This window comes from Megalopta genalis, chromosome 1 (assembly GCF_051020955.1).
Source record: "Megalopta genalis isolate 19385.01 chromosome 1, iyMegGena1_principal, whole genome shotgun sequence".
Taxonomy (NCBI): domain Eukaryota; kingdom Metazoa; phylum Arthropoda; class Insecta; order Hymenoptera; family Halictidae; genus Megalopta; species Megalopta genalis.
In genome coordinates this window covers 27,354,494-27,370,273 of record NC_135013.1, presented here as the reverse complement: position 1 = coordinate 27,370,273, position 15,780 = coordinate 27,354,494, and the positions used below count along the sequence as shown (strand labels likewise).

Sequence of the window (15,780 nt, the reverse complement as noted above, 5' to 3'; positions counted from 1 at the left end):
CGTAAGGACAAGTATTTTATACACCTCCTAGCCTAGAATAGCCTATTTCAGCTTCATCTTACTTGAGCCTCCTACTTCCAGAAAATCAGTTTACCGATTCAACTATCCATCACTCTATTACATCGATCTTCTATCGCATCAATTGAACATCGATAGGCAAATATTTGATACACCTATTTCAACTTCATTTCACTTCATCCTCCTACCTCCAAAAAATCAATCTACTAATTCCACTATCCATCACTCCGTTACATCGATTTTCTATCGCATCAATCGAGCACCAAACGACAAATTGCTAAATCGCAGAACCTAACACGTTGATTTAAAAATGCGCAGGCTTGTCAAATACATAATTTAACTGACAATTATGTATTTGACAAGACTGCGAATTTCTAAACAAACGTGTTAGGTTCCAGTAAGTTCTCCTTAATTTTCCCTCAGCTTATAAATAAAAATGGATAATTTGGAAAGAGGAGATACGATTATCCGAGCCTTGCACCTCGTTTTTATAATTATTGACAATCGGCAGCCATAAAAATGAATCGCGAGGCTCGAATAATCGTATATCCTCTTTCCAAGTTGTCCATACCTTTTTACAAGCTGAAGGAAAATTGGGGAGAATTTACTGTACACCGATATTATGAGACTTTTGTGGTTGATGTACAGCGATCTTAGTGCCAGTGATCGCGATGCAGTCGAATCGTTCCAAGTTCCTGTAACGAATAGGAAGAAGCTGGAATCGAAATGGCTCGAAAATCGTTGGAAAGCCAACAGGCAGATGTTCCTCGGGAAGGTAGCAACGAGCCTAGCTCGGAGGAGTCCACGTCCTGAGTAGAATAAAAAATCGACGGTTTCCACGGCCCGGAATGGTATCTATTTTAAGCGGCTGCGATCTGTACAATTACCGGACCGTTTCAGGTGCTCCTCGGTGCACGCGAAAACCTTCTTTTTCGCCATCAGCGATATAGACGATCGGCCTCCTAACGGTACGTAACGGTCGGGAATCGCCGGTTGTAAAGTATAGTCGTTTCCTCGGCAACTGCTACGGGGATCCAGGAAGAAGCTTGGATCGAAGACGACGAACGCCGCGAGAAGACCGTGCATTATATCGAACCTCATTATCCGTTTTTCTCAGGGGCTCTGCTATTCTCGGACCGGGGCCCCCGACAAGGGTAATCGAATTCCTAGCCGGCGATAGCAATTGTTGCCATTACCGTGTTCCTTCGGGTGTGATTGATTGCCCCGCGTAGAAGATGTTTGCTAATAAACTCGATCGAATCAACACCGTAGCGTGATAGGTTCGAGCATCAAAGTGGAATAGGCGGTCGTGCGCTGCCCGGGAAGATTAATGTCTTCGTGGTAATTGTGCGATCCGATTGAGAATGAGCGATTCATCTTGATTAATAGACACCGGGGATTCAATATTGAGATTGGTTTCATGGGATGATTATTAAATTGTCCGGCGGTCGGTCGGTCGGTCGGTGCCGAGGAAGGATTCGCGCGGTTTTTATTGGGAGGCGCACATTTTACTTCGAGGCTGCACGCGTAACAATTAGGTTCTCGGCAAAAAAGACATAATTACGTGACACTGCTTGCAGTAAAACGAATACATGGGGATCGAAAGCAACAATTTGAGTTTGGACTATGATCACGTAACGTCTGTTTCTTTGGCAACAAAAAGTTTGATGCCAAGATGTTAGCTAAGTATCTGATATGATTCGGTCACGGTATTTTTGATCCGCAACGAGTAATGTTCAAGTTGCTAACAAGAAATGGTGACCGGGGAAAGTGTTACAACCGTTCCATACCACGGGGCGGTTGTAATGCAGCATGGGGTTGATAGTAACGAAATATCTCTTCGAGATTAATTAATTTCAAGGCGTTCTTATTTTTTGCTTTTTCCGATGGCTTTCAATTGTCTTTCTTCTTGGCTCTTTTTTCGGATTATGTTCCTATTGTTTATTTTTCAGAAATATCGGACGTAGGTGGTTCATTAACTAACTAGTCAAGAGAGTTAAGTGAGGATAAAGTTTACATTTAACAAGATCGAGTTCAAGATCACCGGAAGAAAACACGTTTAGTAAATAATCAGTATTTTAAGCCTTTAAGAAAGAGTTACTTTAGGCGAAAAGTCGCACGTTAATGCTAATTGCATATCGATATAATTAAAATAACAATGTGTATGTTGGAACAGTAGCTTTGCATAATATATCCGAAACATTTAATAGATTTTAAATGATTGACAATGTTATTTTCGCCACCTATTGCTAACAACAAATTTGTACGACTGACACGTTGATAGCAACTAACACTTTCCGCGTTGACGTTCATGCAATTAAATTAAGACGTTGTTCTCGGAAACCTTTACAAAAGAGGATGTATGTATATATCATTCTTGGAATCTTGTTTAATTTTATAAAACAATACACCGTCACCGTTTCTCGCGAAATACGGCAGCGGATAAAATCTCGTTCGGTGGATCTTGACCGAAATGGCGACCGCGGCACGATAAATCATCGGTGTAGTTGCGATTTTACTTGTCCTCGGCGAATTCTGTGGTCGACGGAATAATGGACGAGGACAAATTTTGGGAGGGCAGTGTGTCGGGTTCAACGTTACTCAAATTGTGCTTGTTTCGTTCTCCTGCTGTCCACACTTGACTCTTTTTCCTTCAATCATTTCTCAAGAGTTGCACTTATAAATAAATATCAATCGCACTCACCATAAGTCATTTTCTAGATTTCCTTATCCAGTTTTGCAAGACGTAAGTCATAAATATGAGAATTTATTTGAGAGAAAGTAGCAACTCATGGCCATACGATTAATGCTAAAAAACCTACCGTACCGATCAAAATGGTCGGTTTCACATCTTTGATATGATCGAACAAATTTTGTAATTCAAGCCTACATACATTATAATAAAACTAGTGAGAAATCTACGTAAATTCAATCTTTTTATTCTTACGATAGAATATAGATCAGTCATTTCTATTCTTCGGTAAGTTTGGTGTTCGTACTAAACCTACCAATCAGAGTAACAGTTCTCGCATTTATTAATGAAAAATTGCTGGAATATATGAAAGACTCTTTCATGGGAAATGAATACATTTCTTGATTGGTTCTTATAAAGTAACTGTTTTAGTCAGTCACGTTTAGTACTCGGTAATGTATGTTCAATGTGAACATTAATCATACTAAAATACAAAAAAATGTATTCATCTTCCATGAAGTAGTCTTTTATAAATCCAACAGTTTTGAATAAAAGGATGCGAAACCAGTCATTCTGATTGGTGAACTTATCGTCAAAAGTAACAATTTCCTGACCAGTGGATAAGTGTCAAAGGGGTGGGTGGGAGAGTACAACACGAGGAACAACCGAGAACGGAATATTCCTGTTTAAAGAAAGCAAGACGAGGCGGACGATGTCGGGACGAGCGCCGAAAACAGGGAGGAGAAGAAAGGGAAGGATCGTGCATACATCTGCATCCCATTATTCAACAATCGTCCCCTTCCTGTGTTTCACGCGAGCGATCCGTCTCCGGGCGCGGAGCGTAGGCCAATAAAAATCAAGCGATGGCCCGAGAGAGCACGTCTGGTATCGACGACCTCGCATCAGCCGACGACCTTCGCCCTGAAGAGAACCGGTCCCCGTTGCCGAGAGATGCGTCCCGTCGCCTCCGAGGGGCCCGCCGCGGGGCCCGATCGAATCGATTCGCGAGGGAAAATCGCGAGGTTCGGGGCCGAGACCGCGTCCCCGTTCAGCGGATGCCTCGGACACGGTTTACATAATGCTCGCGACGCGTATTGTACGCGCGTGCACACGCTCCGGAGGAAACCGATGACTCACCGATCATCGTGCCCGTCATCTGGGAACGATCGGTGATCGAGTGATCGCGATCGATGCCCGCGCGACCTTCTTTTTTCAACGCGTTGCCGGCAGTCCCAGGAAATTTCAGGAAAATACGTCCGAGCACTGTTTAAAATAGTTGATATCGTTCGAATAGTGTTTCAAGTAAAAGACAAGGTTCTGAAAAATACCATAATTTTATATTAATCCTGCCGCGGTCCTCGGTTGTCCTACACGTAAAACATAAAACTATCTTTAACGCTAAATCTACCTAAAAATGTCTGACATAAAAATTGCTGCTTTATAAAAATTACAGGACCGAATTCACTTAGACATCTTGCTATTTTTTCTGGTAACGTGTGTTCGAATAAAGAAATTTCTTGAATCATTTCCTGCGAAAGACGCTCTATAATTTCGACAATTTTAAATGAAGAAACGTGGAACCGGCCATTTCTACCAGCAAAAATAAGCAGGTGCAATTTAAAGCAGTATCCCCAAATTAAGGGATATCAGAGTGTGCTATTTTTAGCTTATTAAAATGATTAAAGAAGCTCCAATGCCACACCTGTTCCTCGCAACAGATGCAGATATTTATTTCGCGCGAAGATCAGCTATCTACTAATTTACGTCGGTTTACAGCAATCGCCAGATCGGAGTATAATCAATCTTCGTGCTTCTATTATTATATACGCTTGAATAAAACAAGTTGAACAAAGTATTTCCGAAGAAACATATTTATAGCTTGAGGGAATATAAATGAAACGATCGGAAAAGATTAAAAAGTACGAGTTAATGACGTCCGAGGAATGGATCAAGGTTGACAATTTGCTGTGAAAACTCGACCAGCGTCAGAAATCAACGCGATCGTCGTCGAAGAACGCGGCGTATTCGTTTCGAGAGGGTCCGGATGAACGAGGAAACGAATGAAACATTCCCGGATGAGTTTTTACGAGACGTTACAGCGTCTAAAAATTGTCGAGCGGCTGTACAAGAGCTCGGCGGCACCGCGTAAAATTGTAATGATCCGAGGCTCGTGGCGAAATTCGCGCGCGCTTCCGCCAAGATCCAGGAAAACGGTGTGTTTCGGGCGAGTTGTGCACGCCGTACACGTACCAGACGATTCGTTCGCGCTCATTGAGAAGATGATCCCCGTCCCCGCGAACGAGAGAAAGACACGTAACGCACGGCCAAACGAAATTTCGCTGGCCCCGGTGTCTGCCCTTACACGTTAAGAGGTCACATCAACGATAATTCTTCGCATGAAGACAACACAATAAGAAGAGCCCGCTTTACGTAACGAACGGGATAATTCTATCAGAGCCGGGAGCTCGCGCGGTCACGAGCTTTCGTGCTTGCGGCGTCCTCCATTTTGATGCATCGTCGACACTGATGACCGGTCGTTGGATTCTTCCAGCTTCGATCTTGTCGTACGAAATTGAGCAGCGCACGATTACGAAATTATAGCGCAATCTTTTTAAAGGGAAATTTTCACTTTGGAAAGGTATCAACTTTGCCGTCGATAAAGATTTATTTGCAGCCGAATGTTTCATATCTCCGTTACGATCCGCGTTTCGAGATTTGTCTACGCGTCCCGAGTTCGAAAATCAGACGTTACCAGTGAAAGAAGCTTGATGGAAAACCTCATGAAACAGAGAAAAATTGAAAGAACTAGAGACTTCGTTTCCCTCATTGTCCGCTAATTTGTGTCAATCTATCGAATTAAGAACGGGGCGAGGTAAAAGAAAAAAATACGTTGATAGCTGTACCGATAATTGGAGTAGCCGGAAAGAGTTTTTACGAGCCGAGCAGTGTCCTAACACCACCATCGGCACTCTGATCGCGGTCAAACATCAAGGTCCTTTTCACGTTTATCGGGCTCGTAACGCGCTGCTGCTGCTACTGCTGCACTTCCTGTCAATACTGAATCACACTGAACGAGTGTTTCTAAAACGTGTCAGTTCGATGAAAGCTAAACATCTCTGAATCATGGCTCGCTCGGTCTAACATCAAACTCAACATCTATCATCGTCATACCATCGAACCTAAGGAATAGCGACTAATGATTCCGAGTCATGAGAATACAGTCTCGTGAAAGAACAAGAGGCTGTCAGCTGCTGCGAAGCTATCCGACAAAACCACCGCGAAACGATCGCGAAAATTAAATATAAATCTTCCCAAACGGATCCATCTAATCGTAATCACTGCGAGCGCATCGAATCAGCGATCTACTCCGAAACGAACGATCTATCTATCGACGAGCAACGGCCACAGGCTTGCCGGACGCCGCGCGGTGGCTCGGACGACAAACCGATCCAAGGGAAAAGAACCCACAGTTCGCGCGACAACGAAGCGATCACTGGCCGTTTCTCACCAAAAAATCGAGTCACGTCCCGGCCACTCACAGAATCTTCTGGTTCCCGGGAGCCCTAACGGCCGAGCCGTTTCACTGTACCGATTCCGGGCGTGATCGCGTCTGGCCGGCGATCGTAAGAGCTAGACCCTTCGAGGGCTTTCTACGGAGGCTCAAGCTCACGGCATCCTCGGAGGCAGCGTGTCGTGGGTGCATGATCCAACGGGCCTCGAGGCACGATAGTTGGAAAATCGTCGGAGGATCGCGCCGACCCCGGCTCGTTTTGCTCTTGCCGCGGCGTGGGCCGTGTAGAGAGGAATCGGCGTGCAACACGGCCGACAGCCGGTCGATCGGTGGTTCAGGGAGGAAGAAGGAAAAGCGAACAGCGAACGCAGGGAGCCAGTGGCGGCGAGCGAGAGGAAGAAGGAGGGTACGCCGGCGGGGTCGGAGGGGCAGACGGCAGAGGAGGACGGCGATAGACCGAGGGACCTTATCCGGACGGAGAGCAGAAGAGGAGAGCGAAAGAGGGGCCCCTAGGCTGGCCGGGCGAAGGGGTCGGGGCCCCTGTACGATCGCAGCCGAGCCGGCAATGGTGGGCAAATGGGTATATAAGCGGGGCCCGGATGATTCCATCTCGACACACGACCCAAACCTTCATCCCGAACACCAACCGAACGGTTCCTCCGTAAAACGAGCGTAATCGCACGCGCGCGACTGAAAACAGACAGAGAGAAAGAGAGAGAGAGAGGAAAAGAGAGACCACAACAGGGTTGACACTCGCGCAAACCACTTCTCGGCCCTCTTTTGTCCTTGGCTGTTTACCGGCCGGAGCGTTTCCACGGTTTTGCTGTTTGGTCCGGTAACACGGTTTCTGCGATCGGTGAGAGAGCCCGTCTCCGCGAGAAAAGCCAGCGACGAGGAAAAGAAGCCGACCGCTAGGAGTCGACGACCAGAGGCTGCTGTTTCGGTTACGTTCAACCGACGGAGAGACAAAGACGTGAGTACGCACACACATACACACGCAACCATATCTTCTTTCCTCGTTCTTTCCGTCGCGAGTCCACGGGGGAGTTCTCTTGCGAGCGCGGGGAGTCTCGGGAAACGCGGGGGAGTCGCGGGATCTCGGCTTTCAGCGATCGTTTTCCAGCGATCGCTTTCGACCTATTCGCCGGAAGATTCGACGGCTCCGCGTTTCGAAAGCGATAATCCGAGATGTCATCGTAACACGAGCCCGGTGAAACGGCGCGGCGGCCTACGAAATCCGTGATTAAAGCGGGGAAAAAAGAACGCGCGGGCAAATAGAATAATCGTCGGGACATATAATTCGCGTGGATTTCACAAGCGGCGAACCCGCGTTTGCGTAATTCTTCGCTTCCTCTCGCAACGCGAACTCTTTTTTCCGCGGCCTGCCCCCACCCACCCACCCACTCCACCCCACCCTCGCGCTGCGTTGCGGCCAGCGAGAGTGTTTCCTCACGGTTAATTAGCCCCCAGCTAATCTGCTCGATCTACGAATTAGCTGCGACACACGAGGTGCGAATAGAGACGAGCATAGGATTCTCGGAATCGTTCGAGACCCCGGCGGCATGAAATCGGTAAAGTAACGCTTTAAGTGCGACTTTCGAATCGGTTGATGCTTCCTCGAGACATACGAACTAGCTGTTGAAGCTTCGCGAACCAGAGAATCGTCGGCAATCGCGCGTCTTGAAAAGCTGGATCGTTTAGCTGCGATTTCCTGTAAGATCGTCGGGACGAAGTCGCGCTGCCGTAATTCGTTGTTCGAGATCGATCCTCGCTGAAAAGTGATCAGAGCCGACCGGTGTTCTAGCATGTTCGCGTCAACTGCGCCGCATTCTCCGTCCAATTGATTCAATGTACGCAGATTAGATCGACAATCGCGCACTTCGAAAAGGATAGAGCCGACAATAGATCGCGGGCCATGAAGAATAGAGAGAGGGCAAGAAAGAGAGAGAGATAGAGAGAGAGAGAAAGAGAGAGAGGGAGGGAGAGAGAGAGAGAGAAGGGAAGCAGAAAGCATTGTGAAGCGGTGAACCACTTGATGGACCGCAACTTCTTTGTAACCATGCTGCCATTATTGTATCTCTGATGATCTTGATAAGGTAATGGGTGGCCATCATCTTTCACAGGCATATCCTCCCCATCAAGTCGTGCCCGAGGCCTCCCCCGCGAGGTATCGTCGCATTGTTTTTCTTCCTGGTCCAATTATCCGGCTTCCGAGCGACACTCTGCGAAATAGCCGCACCATTGAACGGCCATTGAAAAATGTCACGTAAACGTCAACTCTCTGTTACTGCCGCGCAACCAAGCCCGCAATCAGCGACGCCGACCGTCCGTTCGTAACAAGGCCTAGCCGGAGTCCTTTCATCGAAAACGATCTCGCTGTTCGAGTGATTCCAAATCATTTTCGCTCGCACTTGATAGACGAATGTCGCGATACTCGATTTTCTTTTGGCGGAGGAAACAGGCCGCGCGGATTTCCGACTTCCGATATATTTTTGAAAATCGATACGTCTCTTCGTGTTCGCGGCCCTTAGGCGTTCATCCCCTATCGGACCGAGTCGAGAGGCCCCGTCCTCTCTCCGTCCAGCAACCGTAAAAACTGGCCGCGTTCGCCGCTGCCATACTTTTGATCTCTCTTGTCGGCCAGTTTTTCCGTCTTTATCGGCGTCTACCCTCTCCGTTTCGCCTTCTCGCGGCGCGCATTCCGCCACGGTTGCGTTCTCCAGAAGGCGTGTCCCCGGGACACAACGGAACGACACGCTCCCGCGTCCCCCGTCCCGTCCGATTTGCGCAATTTTCGGCAAGCGCGATATACAAATAAGGCGGTCGACTCGCTCGGCTCTCGTCCTTTGTCGATCGCCGGGGCACCCATGCCCCCCTCCGGGGCCGCGACGGGGCCCGATTTCTGCCCCGGGCGACGGAACGTTCGGGAACGCGAGTTCTCGACCCGCGCAACGAGAGAACAGCTTCCTCCCGATGCAAATTACTCGCTTGATTGGCCGCGGACTCGGACCTCCGAACGGAAGGTCGTTCAACGGTAGCTCGGTAGCCGAGAGAATGCTATTGGACTTGGTTTTTACGCGACCACCAGCCGGTCTAACTTGCGCCTACCACGATTTCGTCAGCGCCGCGTTCCCCTTGTTGCCGGGCCATGAATACATCGACCGGCCGCCGCTGTGCTTCTCGATTCAACTGGGTCAAACACGGAAAATGGATCTTTTCGTCTTCGTAACTGACAAAATTGTACGAAGTATCTCAAGTTACGTCCACGTTATCTCCGGATCTACACGATCGATTTACTCCGCGCACCGTTTGCCAACAGCCTGTATCGCGAGATCACGTCGAAACCGCTATTTGCTCGAGTTTTGCACGCGAGAATCTGGACTCGGAGTTCTCGTTGGGAACGGCTTTTCTCGTGAACATGAAATTGAGCGTATTCAGTCGGACTGCGCTTGGATCGGTAATCGAATCGAATAATTAAAAATATACGATGCTAAAAAGCCTCGTTTCACTTTCTTGGTAAAGAAGTCGCGCCGTAAGCTAGAATAAAACCCATTGCTTGCTCGCCGGTTATGTTCGACGATGAGATAGTGTCGCATGGACGATTGTCTCCGGTTTCCCATTTACCTACCGCAGACGGATGGCCGTTCGAGGCTTCCACGATCGCGACGATACCAATTTACGTAGTGGAATCGGTTTACGTTGCTCGAACGCCGCCGGGGAAACCGATTCGCCGACTAATTTCCTGTCACGATTCTTCTCCCGCCTCTAATCCGATGTGTCTCTCGCCAAGAAACTACAATGTCGCCGGGGTTAGTAAACTAACGAGCGAACATTGCGTTCGTTGGCACGACAGCGAACGCAGTTCGCGTGGATCGTGATCGAACCGGCGGCAACAGGCTATTTGGAAACGAAACGTCTATAATTTCGACGACTGCATCGAACCGCGCAGTCTCTCCTTCCGTTTCCACGATTACCGGAAGACCCACCCATGTTTCACTGTCCGTTCGCGGATCACGCAACCTTCGCCCGTCGAACAAGACCCGCCCCGCGTTCGTGTTTATTAAAAAAAAAACACACGATTCGATCCCGTCGTCGTCGTCGTCTATCCGCGAATCTTTCGAGAACCGTGAGCAACGTGGTCGCCGCTCGCCTGCGTTTACAATCTACCTTCGGTTATCTGGCTCTCCTCGGACATCGAATCCGGGATATTCAATCCGATTAAATCCGCCGCGACACCGACGTCTCCGACACGCGAGCGTCTAATCTTCTATAATCTTCCGCGAGATGGAAAGAGACAGAGAGAAAGAGAGAGCAAGAGAGAAAAACGACGAAGAAAGATGCGCTTCAGCAAAGTCGTCGCGCGAGCGCGCGCGTAACGAGCGCGAGGGGCACGCATCCTGTCATTAGTTCCATGACGCTCGCCTTATTCAATGCATTCGGTTCAATGTCACCTGTCCCTCTCCTTCCTGCCGGATCTTCTAGCAGCCCCTTGTCCATCCTCTCCCAGTCCCATCCTCTCCGTTCCCCCGTCTCATCCCGGCCGATAGTCATAGCTTTTCGTTTCGCGGCCCATTCATACGGCCGTGTTCTCCATTCATGCCAAGTGCCAGAGAGCCCGCGTGCCTCACGTCCGCTCTCTTAACTGGAAGATTGCGAGGAAACGTCCCCTGGCAGCTCGTTTCCTCTCCCTCGTCGTTTCGTTCTTTCCTGCCCAGTCTTCGGCCCGAGTCTCGTCATCTTCCTCGATTCTCCGCGCCGGTCGAGTCTCCTCTCTCTCTCTCTCTCTCTCCCGACAGATCCAGATTTTAAGGTAGATCGTTATTTCGATTGCCACGTTGCGAACGCTGGACAGTTATTCCGTTCTCAACGAATGCATGCGGATTCGCATCTCTCGCACCACGTCCGTGCAATTTTCACGCTTTAATTCGACCAGTGTTCCGCGAATAATCGAACACCTTAGTGCACAAATCGGATAAGTCCGTACCTTGAAACCTGGTTCTATCACCGAGCAGTTTGAAACGTAGGCTAATGGAGCCGGTTACCGCGAGCTGACCAATTGCTGTGTCTTATACCCTCGTTTTCGGGTACAATTAGCTTCGTAATTAACGAAGAGGCAATATTAAATGTTGTCATCCAAAAATAAACGAAACAAACGAATAGAAAAATTTGATACGTCTTGTTCGATAAATATCAAGTTAATCATGCCCGAAAACGAACCGAACGTGCACACTAATCTCTAAAGTCTCGTCCGGCTTTTAAACAAACAGTTTTTGTCTGGTGAATAAAACCGAACGTTCCTTTTTGTTTCGCAGATATCAAGATGAAGCTGCTCGTGACAGTGTTGTTGTGCCTGGCGGTGGTGAAGGTGGTGGAGGTCTTGCCTCTGGCAGGAGTGGAAGAGCCGTTGGATAGGCGGGACACGGCCGCCTCGCCGACCGATGTTCCGGACCAGAATCCGAAAGCAGCGAAGGCCGAGCCGGCGCCAGTGGCAGAGCCCGGTCTGAGGAGCGAACCATCATCCAGCTCTCTGTCGCCCAAGCCCGAGGAGAAGAAAGAAGAGGCACCGGCGAAGCTCGAGGAGAAGCAGGAAGAGCCTGCCGCGAAGTCCGCGGAGAAATTATCCGACGCTGTGCCCACGCTGGCGCAGCCGCAGCCGGTTCAGGAGGCGAAATCGGAGCAGCCTCAGGAAGCCAAAAAGGAGGAGGAGAGCCTGAAGCTGGCAGCCTCCGAGTCCCACGAGACTGCGCAGGCCGCGCCTCAAGAGCCGAAACAAGAGCCCGCTGAAGCTCTCGTCGAGCAGACCGTGAGTATTCCATCGACGCAGACATATTGTTTCAACCTCGACGACGTTTTCTGACCGAACTTGTGCTTGTTTCAGAAATCCATCGTGCTGGTCGAGGGCAAGAGCTCCGAGCAAAGCAACTCTGGCGAGAAGAGCAACGCGGAAGCCGCCGAGAAGGAGCCGAAGGAAGAGAAGAAGCTCGAGGAAGCGAAGCCCGCCGTGAGGAAGGAAGACGAGTCTGCTTCGTACTCGTTCAAGTCCTCCGAGGAAAAGGCGGCCCTTGCACCGGAAGAGAAGAAACTCCTCGACAAGCCCCAGGAGGTTCCGGAGAAGAAGGCTGACGAGAAGCCCGACCGCGTGACCCGCGACGCCGAGGAGGCAGTCCCGGCAGTGAAGAAACTCGAGCAACCATCCGAACAGTCCCCGGCGGCCGTCGAACCCGAGAAGCCCCTCGAGCAAGCGAAACCATTGGAAGAAGCTAAGCCAGCCCTGAAGGCCGAGAAGGTCGAGCCGGTCGCCGCTGAAGTACCACCAGCCGTCAGCGAAGGCGCCGCCAAGGCCGAGGAGAAGACCGATGACGCCCTTCAGCCGGCGAAGGAAGCGAAGAGCGCCCTGGTCGCCGCCCAGGCCGAGTCTACGTCCGCGTCCGTGTCCGAGCTGGTGAAACCCGAAGAGGCCAGCCAGGTGAAGAGCGAAGCTGCCGCCGATGCCCAGACCCAGGCAAAAGCCGCGCCGAACGAGGAGAAGAAGGACGAGCCGCTGAAGCAGGACGCCGTCAAGGAAGCGAAGTCCGAGGACTCCTCGGAAGAGAAGTCGGCCGAGAAGAAGGAGTCCAAGAGCAGCAGCGAGGAGGACAAGTCCTCCGAGGAGAAGGAGTCCAAGCCCGCCGAGGCCAAGCCCGAGCTGTTGCCCAAGCCCCAGGAGCTCAGGAAGGAGATCGTGTAACTTTGGTCGCAGCGCGGGAAGACGTACAACAACGGTAGCCCCAGAAGCAGCAACATCAACGAGAGCGATCGCTCGCAGTTTATCGATACACCGCGTTGACCACCAGCGACAGGATGCGCGCGAGTTCTTCCCCTTGGTTAAATAGAAGCGAGAGGAAGAGCCTCTCGCGTGTACGTAAAAAAAAAAAAACAAGCGTGAACGGGAACGGGAGAGAAAGAGGATACGAGAGTGAAAGCATCGGTGTGAATGGGAGAGATTGTTCGATCACTTTGTGGCAGGGTCCAAACATCCCCGGCGCGCTACAATTCCGAGTTAAAAAAGAAAGAAAACGATTAAAAAAAAAAAACAATAACAAACAAACGAACGAACGACGAAAACACAGGAAAAAAAAATGATGCCAATGTTCATCGATTCGGGGCAGGATGACCACGTGCTGCCTGGCTGTGAGGGATAGCGAAACACGCCCATCAGGAACACGTGGCCACCCTTCAGGGTTTCGATTGATGGCGCCACGCCACGGATCGACCGTAGAAATTCGTCCCGGCGGACACTGCGATTTGTCCGCGGGGACGATACCCGTGCCCCCTGGATTAGTATCCTCATCCCAAAATCCCCCAAGTTTCTTTTTGTCCCTTCTCTTTTGTCTTTGTATCTTCTTTTTTTTTTTGTTTCTCAAAATCCTCACTCGCCCACAACCACAACCTCATCCCAATAAATTAGTGTGTAGCTCGACTCTGTCTTTTTTTTTTTTAGAGATACGTATCATTATTATTATTAATATTATTATTATTACGATTTAGTACCAGTACCGCTATTATTATTATTATTAATATTATTATTTGTATTATTGCTATCGTTATAATAATAATTATTATTATTACTGTCAAAACCCGGCGATGTTCACTCCAATGTTCACTCCACCGCGAAGTCGACCGTTCCAAGCGTATCCTCGATAAGAGACAACTATTTTTGCTCGCGCCTGCGACACGATCGAGTTCCATCCGACCGCCCGATCATCGATCGTGACCGGTTTAACAAACTCGCGATCGGTAGCCGAACATCGTGATGGAACTCCCGACGCGGTCGTTCAACATCGATTCCGTGCGCATTCCGATCGGTCGCAATTACGAGCGTCGTCGTAATGACGCGGAAAAAAGACAGCCTCGAGGCGAGATACGGTGTGCTAACATGCGAGTCAAGAAGCGTCACGTGCGAGCGCTGTGTGACGTTTGTTGACATAACGATCGCGGCGTGACGCGGTGACTCGCAATGCGAAATCGCTCGCGAATTCGAAGCCGGACGCCGCTCGAAAACAATTTGTTTCTTCTGCGTTCGGAGAAGATCGGATCGAGGAGGAAATCGATCCGAGCATCGGAAAGAAGGAAGATTCTCGGCGAGAGACAGACCGCGAACGAATCGTGCCCCTCTGCACTTTGGGAATGCACGGTTGCACAATCGGCACTCGCAGATTCGCGCGATCGGTCGTCACGCCTCGCGCGCAATCTGCACGACCACGACATTTCTCCGCGGTGCATCGCGATGCACCGACTCATCGGGAGGCAGGCCGGAATGAAAAGCCAGCGTGTCTCCGGCGCGCACGCTTTTGTAAACAGTTGAGGACAGCAGAGGTGAGTGGACCCGGCGAAATGTCAAGGCGTGAAGGGTTTTGCAACGAACGGGATACGCTCTTTGGTTTCTTCGATCAGAGTCCCCGCATAGCTTTACGCAAGATCGGCGAACGAGACCCGCCGCGATATCGCGACCAAAGAACGCTCGCGGGAAATCGGTCACGTGACGCCAGACGGTCGAACGAAAACCGTTCACCGCTTGAAAAACGTGACCGTCATTTTTGGTCGTCGTCCGTCGACGCTGCCGAGTCGAGGGCGAACGTCGATTTTCGAAAAATACACTTTTTCACCGGGCATCGAACGAGTTCCGGAATATTCTAATAAGTTCTATTTGAAACGTAGACCTTTTTTCAACGAGTTTTTGCAAGTAAACATTTTAGTTTGAATAGAAGTCATACTAAAATACAAACGTTCATCGAAGAAAGTTTGCGATCATTGTCGCACATCCGAAATACCATTTAATGATTACCGAGTACTTTATCAAAATCTGTGATTCATAGCCGAGGATTTATTTTAATGAAATTTACAATCGTGAGACAAATCGTTCCATGTAATATAATCTAATAATATATCTTCTGATTATTAAGAAACTTACTAATAGGCCCTTAGATTAAGTTTTGAAGAAGGGATAGTATTATTTGCATCTCCTGAGAATTTCGTGAAGGAATTCATAAAATTATGAAAATTACGGAAAGCAATATGCACTTCAACAATTCTCATCGCAGTATTCAAATTTCCAAACGCATTTTATCTCTGATCTTTTTAAAATCGGCGGAATTAGTACCGGTGATAAGTATTATTGAAAAGTTCAAGGCGAAACATAAGCATTACAAACAATTATGTTTAAACAATTGTTCCAAATGAAACAGGAAAGTCGGAGAAAATAACGGCATCTGTAATGTGGCTAAAACCAGAGCGAGAATCAACTGCCTCCGTGGCGCAATCGGCTAGCGCGTTCGGCTGTTAACCGAAAGGTTGGTGGTTCGAGCCCACCCGGGGGCGAACTTTTTTTCTTATTATTAGACAAAATTTTTTTATCATTAACATTTCACAGAATCTAATCGCATTGAACCTTATAGGAAAGTATAGTAACAATATAAGGGAAAACAAAACAGTGATGCAACATATTTAATTCTGTTAGTAATATAGTTAATCTGTCGCACGATTCTATAAATAACTATGTAACATTCTTTGGAATTTATAC

The 15,780-nt window shown here is 48.9% G+C and overlaps 2 protein-coding genes and 1 non-coding gene across 7 annotated transcripts in view; 2 read left to right on the top strand and 1 right to left on the bottom strand.

The window, feature by feature from the left end:
• S6KL (ribosomal protein S6 kinase like) overlaps window positions 1–15,780 on the bottom strand; it is a 71,472-nt gene that overhangs the window by 52,532 nt on the left and 3,160 nt on the right. The window lies entirely within an intron of this gene.
• On the top strand, window positions 6,821–13,837 carry bnb (bangles and beads). The gene is made up of 3 exons (XM_033469950.2): window positions 6,821–7,194; window positions 11,534–12,024; window positions 12,100–13,837. The coding sequence occupies exons 2-3, from the start codon at window positions 11,542–11,544 to the stop codon at window positions 12,946–12,948; spliced, it is 1,332 nt and encodes a 443-aa protein (XP_033325841.1). The 5' UTR covers window positions 6,821–7,194; window positions 11,534–11,541; the 3' UTR covers window positions 12,949–13,837.
• Window positions 15,505–15,578, top strand: TRNAN-GUU (transfer RNA asparagine (anticodon GUU)). Its single transcript has one exon. It is a non-coding gene; the product is annotated as a tRNA-Asn (tRNA).

Bases quoted from the DNA above. Each gene is read 5' to 3' on its own strand.
- bnb (XM_033469950.2), top strand. From the start codon at position 11,542: ATGAAGCTGCTCGTGACAGTGTTGTTGTGCCTGGCGGTGGTGAAGGTG. The intron at 12,025-12,099 runs GTGAGTATTCCA...TGCTTGTTTCAG, and splicing joins AAGCTCTCGTCGAGCAGACC to AAATCCATCGTGCTGGTCGA.